Raw genomic sequence first — 8,664 nt, forward strand, 5'->3', positions numbered from 1 at the left:
CCATGACTCTTATGTTTTTTGTGCAAGTTGTGATAGTGTCAAAAGATGGGTTCTTCACCTCTTGTGAAAGAGGGGAAGGATTGTTGGTTCTGATACACATAGATTTGTGTGGGCCCTTCAGATCCACCACAAAGGATGCAAATTGATTCTATATGACTTTTATTGATGATTATAATAGATATGACTATATCTAATTAATCAAACATAAGTCATAAACATTTGAAATGTTCAAAGAGTTCAAACAAGAAGTCAAGAATCAATTGCGTAGGAAGATCAATATGATTAGATCTGATAAAGGCGGTGAGTATCTTAGTTTCGCGTTCCACGACTACCTTAAAGAATGTGGAATAGTTTCACAATTGACACCTCCTTGGACATCACAACCTAATGGTGTGGCTGAGAGGCATCATCGAACCTTGTTAGACATGGTTCGTTCCATGATGAGTTGAGCTTCACTTCCAATCTCATTCTAGGGGTATGCCTTAGTCACTTCCACCCACATTCTTAATTTTGTGCCAACTAAAAAGGTTGCCAAAACACCTCATGAAATGTCGACATAGAAGGTTCCCTCATTTCCACATATCAAGATTTGGGGTTGTGAAGCTTTCGTTAGACAAGAGACTCGCGACAATCTTGAACCTCGAATTGAGAGATGTATTTTCATCGGTTAACCGCAAAGGTCCTTTGGATATTTATTCTACAGACCTAGTGACAAAGTTGTCTTCGTAGCACGAAGGGGAGTCTTTAGTAAGAGAGAGCTGATATACAAATACGACAGTGGGATTACAATTTATCTTGAAGAAATTCAAGTGTCAAATGATGAACGAACCTCTGAAAATTCTAGGGATCAACCTAAGGAAGAAATTCTAGTTGAACTAATTCACGAGTCTTACCTCTTAGGCGTTCCAGTTGAGTTAGAATGCCACCTGAGTTTTATGGTTACCATATTACTATAGATGGTGATACGTTTATCAGTAATAGTACACTGGTAAATTTGGATAATACTTCTAACTACGAGGAAGCAATGGTGGGCCTTGAGTCTGCCAAATGGATAGAGGCAATGGACAGCCTGATCATGTAACAACCCAAATTTTATAGAAAATTTTAACTTGTATAATCATAAATACCAATCACAATTGTTTCCAAAAATCCCATTACATGACGATAGTGTTTTAATAGATCATAGTATCAAAACTAAATATGAAAGAAACTAGAGAATGCAAGTCGCACCATCAAGTCGAGCCCTCGCCCTTAGAACTAAAGGTACGTGAAACATCCAACAAAATTGTAAGAACAAGCTTAGTGACTTTCCCAAAACACGTAAAACATGAAATCACATAATACCATGCAGACATACATATATGTTTGCCATGGACTCCCTCCATGATCTTCATTGGAATGCAATGTGCTACCTCTATGATCTTATATCCCCGAGCCATGGGCTCCTCCCATGGTCTACACATAAGTCCACAGGTAAATCAATAGAAAAATATTACATACTCCAATCGAATCATCTCATAAAAATTAATGGGCCAGCCTTGGTGCCTTCGACCCATGAGTGTAAGGAGAAGACTCACCTTAAATATTAAACGATAGCTGACTAGGTCCCGACTCTGAATATCAACTCTACTCAAACCCCTAAACAAAAACAATTCCTTAAATACAACTCAAAATGCCCCCAAAACCCCTTATAAATCAAACTTGGTCAAAGACTAAAGTCAAAGGTTAAAGTCAACGACCCATGTTGACCCAACACGTCGAGTTGTCGTTCAAGTTGCCGTGTTTCTCCATTAATTACAAAGATCAGGAAAAATCTTATCAACTTGCCGAGTTCACTAATGAACTCGCTGAGTTAGCCAAATATCCAACAACTTAATGCATTAAGTCGTTTCCATCAAATGTAGGAACTCTAAATCATAGATCTCCTCCAAAATGATGTCTAGAAGGGTAAAGTTTCTAGTTTTACCCTTAGGAACCTTCAAAATGAGTCAAACCCGAACCTTAGACTCATTAGAGTGAGGTTTGACCCAATAATCCCTTCAACTCCAAATACATAGTCCCAAAATATAGATTTGGTATCCAAAGGATGGAAAATCACGTAAAGTTTCCAACTTTACGTCCATGCATGCTAAAAAGAAACCTTAGGGCTCAAGATAGGCTTAATAAAGGACTTATTGCATGAATGGGACCTAGAACTTAGTAAAGCTTGCAAGTTTAGGCCAAATAAGGCCATAAAATGGTCAAATCTAACATAATAACCCCTAGAACAGTCAACTTCTTGGACAACCCAACTATGAGCCAAAAATCAAGATAAAACTACAAAACGAAGAGATTTAAATGCTAACAAAGCATTGTATAAACTTGATACTTCCAAGAGACTGCAACAAGTGGGGAGATTCTGGATCTAAGTCTTCCTTCCAAGCTACACACCTTCAAGTTCAAAGCTTCTTCAAAAGAGTACAAAAATATCAACACTCAAGGCCCTCCACAAGCTCACATACTCACAAAGGAAGATGATACACAATGTTAGGGTTTATGGGCAGACGAGGCTGGTAGGGAGGCCATCCAAGGGACTTAAGGTCTTTAAAGAGGGTGCAACACCCTAAAAATAAGGTTTTCCTTTTCATCCGCCAACTCGCCAAGTTGAGACACATCGACTCCCTGAGTTGGTTCATTAAAGCCCTCTCGATACGCCGAGTTGAAGCTCCAAACTCGACGAGTACCAAAGGAAATAAAAACAATTAGAGAAATAGACTTATATAGGAACCAGGCGTTACAATTCTCCCCCGCTTGAATCAAAAATACGTTCACGAAGTCCGTTGCCTCGAAAAATCTTGGGTCATGCTCCCTCATCTCCTCCTCGGACTCCCAAGTCCACTCCGACCCCTGACGGTGCTGTCAGTACACCTTCACTAGCTTCACAACATTGTTCCTCAAGGTTTTCGTCGTCTGATCTAAAATTGCCACCAATCCCTCAACATAATTCAGGCGGTCGTCCTCCTAAATATCCTCTAAACGAATCATTGTAGTCTTATTTGATACACACTTCTGGAGCCATAACACATGGAAAGTGTTATGGATCTGATTGAGATCGACTAGGAGATCCAACCGATAAGAAACTCTGCTAACTTGGGAAGAAATCCTGAATGGTCCAATGTATAGAGGCCCCATCTTGCCCCTCTTCTGAAATAGAATGACACCCTACCAAGGTGACACTTTTAGCAACATTAAATCGCCCACATGGAACTCAAGATGTGATCGACGCCAGTCAGCATAGCTCTTCTTACAGATCTACGCAACCCTCAGTTTATCACACACGTACAAGAATTAACTCGGTGGTCTTAAGTACTACTTCGATGCTTCCCATAACTCAATGTCCAACCTCACCCCAACAAGCTAAAGTCCTACACCTCCGACCATACAACATCTCAAATGGGGGTTGGTCAATACTAGCATGATAACTATTGTTGTATGAGAACTCTGCTAGTGGAAGGTAAGTATCCCAACTTCCTCTAAAGTCTAATACACATGCCCAAAGCATATCCTCGAGCGTTTGAATCGTTCAGTCACTCTGGCCATTGGTTTGGGGGTGGAAAGCAATGTTGAAATGCAATTAAGTACCCAACTCCTCATGGAACTTCCTCCAAAACCTGGAGGTGAAACAAACATTACGGTCCGACACCACCGATACTGGCACCCCGTGCCTGACCACCACATCCCGCAGATAATATCTACTAATTTCCTGGCAGAGATACTCTTGGAAATTAGAATAAAATGCACACTCGAAATCAACTTGTCCAACTTAACCAAATGGAATCCACACCCTGCGCCGTCCTAGGTAACTTTGTGATAAAATCCATGTTGATCTCTTCCCATTTCCACTTTGGAATAGGTAGCGGTTGGACCTTGTCCTGAGGCCCCTAATGTTTGGCATTAACCTTCCTACAGGTCAAACACCACTCAACAAACCATGCAACCTCTCGCATCACGCAAGGCCACAAATAGCTCAACCCCAGGTCTCGGTACATCTTTGTGGCCCTCGGATGAATAGAAAATGTGGACTTGTACGCCTCCTCTAAGATCCTTTGCCTCACACCCTCGAATGCCGGAACCCAAACTCTACCACAGTAAGTCAATAACCCCCGACTATCTCGAACAAACAAAGGAATTTGCCCCCAAATCCACTTAATTTTCCAGTTCTCCATTTTCAAACCCTCCACTTGTACATCCTTAATCATATCCAATAAAGGTGAAATCAATGTCTTCCTCAAGCAGACATCTCGAATCGGAGCACTCGCCGCCTTATGTCTCAAAGCATCGGCCACCACAGTGGGCTTTCCAGGATGATACAAAATCTCACAGTCATGATCTTTTACCACATCTAGCCATCTCCTCTGTCGCATATTCAAATTCTACTGATCCATCAAGTACTTCAAACTCGTGTAATCGTTGAAAATGTTGAATCGGACCCCATATAAATAATGCCTCCAAACTAGAGGGCAAAAACCACCGCCCCAATTCTAAATCATGGGTGGGGTAATTCTCCTCATGAGGCTTCAGCTGCCTCGAGGCATAAGTAATCACATGCCCTGTCAGCATTAGAACAACTCCTAAACCCGAGATAGAAGCGTCACAATACACTAAAAAATCATACCATCCCCTGGGTAGGGCTAGAACCTGTGCCTCGCATAATCAATGCCTCTATGTCTCGAAAGTCGATTGCTGATCTGGTCCCCACCAAAAAATCACACTTTTCTTGGAAAAATGGGTCAAGGGTACGACAATCTTGGAGAAATCTTGAATAAATCTCTGATAGTACCCTGCTGGACCAAGAAACTTCGGATCTCAGATACATTCTTCGAAACTTCCCAACACATTACCGCTTCAATCTTCGCCGGATCTACCAGAATACCCTCTTGGTTGGTGATGTTCCCCAGAAACTACACCTCACGCAACCAAAAATTGCATTTGGAGAATTTGGCATAAAGCCTCTCCCTGCTCAAGGTCTCCAACACCTCCCTTAAATGTTGCTCGTGCTGCTCCATGGTCTTCAAATAGACCAAAATATCATCACTGAAAGCAATCACAGACCGATCCAACATTCTTCTGCAAACCCGGTTCATGAGAAGCATGAACACTGTTGGAGCGTTGGTGAGCCCAAATGTCATCACCACAAACTCGTAATGACCGTAACGAGTTCTAAACGTTGTCTTCAGTATGTCTTCCCTAATCCTCATCTAATGATATCCTAACTGAAGATCAATCTTGGAAAACCAAGATGCACCCTGAAGCTAATCAAACTAATCATCCATCCTCAAAAGCGGATAACAATTCTTCACCGTTAGCTTGTTCAACTCCCGATAATCAATACACATCCTATATGACCCATCCTTCTTTTTCACGAACAGGACTGGTGCTCCCTAGGGGGAACTATTTGGACAAATGAATCCCCAGTCTAGCAGCTCTTGAAGCTACGTAGATAACTCCCTCAACTCAGGCGGAGTGTAGGAACAAAGTTCTAGTAGGATCGGTAGATTCTAAGCAGATAAACAATTAGAGATGTAATTAAGAGCACAAGAATGGCTTAAAAGATGTCATATGATTAAACTTTAATACCCCAGAAGAGCTCGATGAAGAACTTCAACTGTAGAGGTGCTTAGGGTTACAATACAAAAGGTAATCAATAACTAGCGTATTAAAGGCATACATGCATGAAATATATATAATATGTAACCATAATCTGTAATCACGTTTGGACAGGCCGAAACCGGAGATACAAAAAGAATAGCCCATGACGCAACACATAATACCCAACAATCTCCCCCTTTGCATCAATGGAGCCGGGAGCTCACTTCTGGTGATCTACAGCAGACTTCTTGATAGTCTTGAACACGCTCGGTATGATGGCTAAAAGAGTTTGTCTAAAAGTTATGTACCACCGGAGCATGTCTGTCAAGTTCTTCTTATCAGACTCGGAATTCGCCTTGCACCGATGAATGATATTGATGATGTGTTCTAGGCAGTCAGTAGAGAACAAATGTTTGTTCACCAGAGAAAACAAGAATCTTTCACCTTTGACTCTTGTAAACATCACTGTGAGATGAGCAGAATCAATTTGACCCGGAGTCATTTTGTTGACATCTCCTGGCTTTGCGGTAGCCTTCACCGTTGGTTTCTTCCTCATGAAATTTGCCACTTCTTGATCCATCTTCGCAACTTCGTGGATATAAGAGGCTAACGTCCTTTTCAGATGTCCCAAGATTGGTTCATACTCTGTCGCATTAGTGAGCAAAATATTCAAGAGCAGAATCCAATCATGAAGATTCAAGTTAGGAAGATTTGCCAGGGAGATGATAGAAACCGAGTTATTTGAACCTTGGTCTATCCTGAAAGAGACATTAATAAACTTCCTTGCAGGCGATGGTTTCAGAACCTTGACCGTAGTAATTTTCTGAGCACTCCATGTCAGATACTGAGGCTGACTGAACTCGAGATAAAAATCAATAAGTTCACGATCGACCTGAGGATGGGGTGAAGGGGACTTCAACTATCGGCTCAAAACAATGAAAAACGAATGCCTTTCGCGTAATAGGCATATCGAACTGCGAATCCCTTGTATTCCCACAGTCAAAGGAGGTTACAGGCTCTAGCCAGTAGGTGCTTGGAAACTCTATTTCCTCCCTGATGAGTGTTTCTCTTGTCCAAAGAGGAAACACGACCTTTTTACAACTTAATGGTTCATCCTCTTCTTTCTTCTTCTTTTCCTCAGCTTCCTTAGCAATTTGAAGATTTTCATCTATCTCCTCATCCCTTTTTTTTCGGTTCAGGATTTTAGAAAATAGTTTCTTGATCTTCGTCATCTTCATCGTGCTTTTTCTTGTCTTTGATACCAGAACCCGAAGCTACATTATCCTTCGGTTCGGTTTTAACCTTCAGTTTAATTGAAATAGGTTGTAGCTTCTCTTCTCCTTTTTGTTGCAGAGGAACAATCCTCTCCTAAACACCCTTACTATCGCGTAAGAGTTCAAGTGAGGGAAGAAGTTTGGAGGTCAAATGATTGCGAATTGTAAGCGCTAGAATGGGATCATGAGCCTGAAGCACGTTATGTAGCTGGGAAAGAACATCCCTAGCACAGCTGCGAAAAATAGCTCGTTCTGTTTTTAGCAAAGAAATCTCTTCTTCGACCTTGGCAAGTGCTACTTGCTGCACTAAATTTAGTGCAGTCTGTTGAGCAAGATTATCTTTGAGTTGCCTTTCAATGAGAAGATCAGCAGTGAGCTTTTCGAACCTAGAGTCAATAGAAGACAAGAAGGTCTTGTTCTCAGCAGAGATGTCAGAAGGGACAGTCTCAAACTTGGTATGTTCGGCTTGAAGGGATTAAGAAAGCAAATCGATGGACTCTGTGATCTTGGCAGCATTTGAATCAGCATGACCCTTGAAAGAGTCAATAAAACCCATGGAGTCATGGATGAGATTTTTAACATCGGATGTGGCTCGTTTACATAGAGAAGTAGAATCATCCATAGCAATAGTACATTTGTCCATGGATTCTGTATATTAATGCAGGGATGTATCCATGAATGATTTAAGAGCAACATCGTTATACTTCTTTGTCGAATCGATCAGTAAATCAAGCGTTTCGTGAATACTATCGATTTGCTTCTTGGTTGTCGGAGCATATTCATCTTCCTCACTGGGAATTCGGTAGGGACTATAGTAAGTAGAATCAAACTCAAATTTAGCTCCTCCAAGAATTGGATTAGAATCACTAGAAGGAGTTGGGGAAAGGGGTTTAGAAGTAACTGGAGGTACGGTCTCAATATTCGCCCCCGTATCAGATACGTTGACGTTTACTGTCGATTGGGTTGTAGTAGTGGTAGTCGCATGGGAAATAATGGGAGGTGGTAAAGGAGTTATAGAAACTGGGATTGTACTAACAGGTGGTGGAGCTGTTGTCTGTGATGTGGTAGGTGGTGGAGTAGGAGCAACTAAAAGTGGAACAGTTGTTTTTGATGGAGATAGAGGAGGTGATGGAATCTTATCATTAAGAGGATGGGTTGGAGTTGGTGATTGAGGAGGTGTGTTACCTCTCGGTGATTCATGATGCGGAATTTCCTCTTTGTCATCCTCCTCATTGTGGTCTGAACCTGAAGGGGAAGGAGTCTTCGACTTCTTCGCCATCTTCTTAATCTTCTTTGGCTTAGATGAATCATCTTTTGCAGACTTTCGCTTCCTAGACTTGGCAGGTTTAGATGAATCACCCTCGGTTGTTTCTTTCTTGGAAGAAGCCCTTTTTCCTCGGTTCGCAGGTTTCTCCACAACATCCAGAGCAGCTTGTTGTTCAGGAGTCAGTAGCCTCGGTTCCTTTGGAGGAAACTTACAGTACTCAGCCATGACATTACTTTCAACTGATAGACATCAGTACATTGTCTCTGGAATAGAACCAATGTGAGAGAATTTCAAGTCATCGGAGAAGATGATCTTCTTCGTATGAAAGGTAGCCACATAGGAGACCAGGGCATCCTTCATTACTGGAATTTGCAAAGAGTCTATTGCCCAGCGTATGATGAGTGTCCATAATCTACCACAAGATATTTCAGAGTGCCTCGTGGAAGTGTTGAGGCTTTGCACCACTTGAGACCAGATAATCGACCCATAGTCAAG

At 41.7% G+C, this 8,664-nt stretch overlaps 1 protein-coding gene across 1 annotated transcript; it reads right to left on the bottom strand.

The window, feature by feature from the left end:
- Nucleotides 1-7,557: 7,557 nt before the first annotated feature.
- LOC111914655 (uncharacterized) lies at nt 7,558-8,394 on the bottom strand. Its single transcript, XM_023910357.1, has one exon. The coding sequence runs from the start codon at nt 8,392-8,394 to the stop codon at nt 7,558-7,560; it is 837 nt and encodes a 278-aa protein (XP_023766125.1).
- Nucleotides 8,395-8,664: the final 270 nt, after the last annotated feature.

This window comes from Lactuca sativa, chromosome 7 (genome assembly GCF_002870075.4).
Source record: "Lactuca sativa cultivar Salinas chromosome 7, Lsat_Salinas_v11, whole genome shotgun sequence".
Classification (NCBI taxonomy): domain Eukaryota; kingdom Viridiplantae; phylum Streptophyta; class Magnoliopsida; order Asterales; family Asteraceae; genus Lactuca; species Lactuca sativa.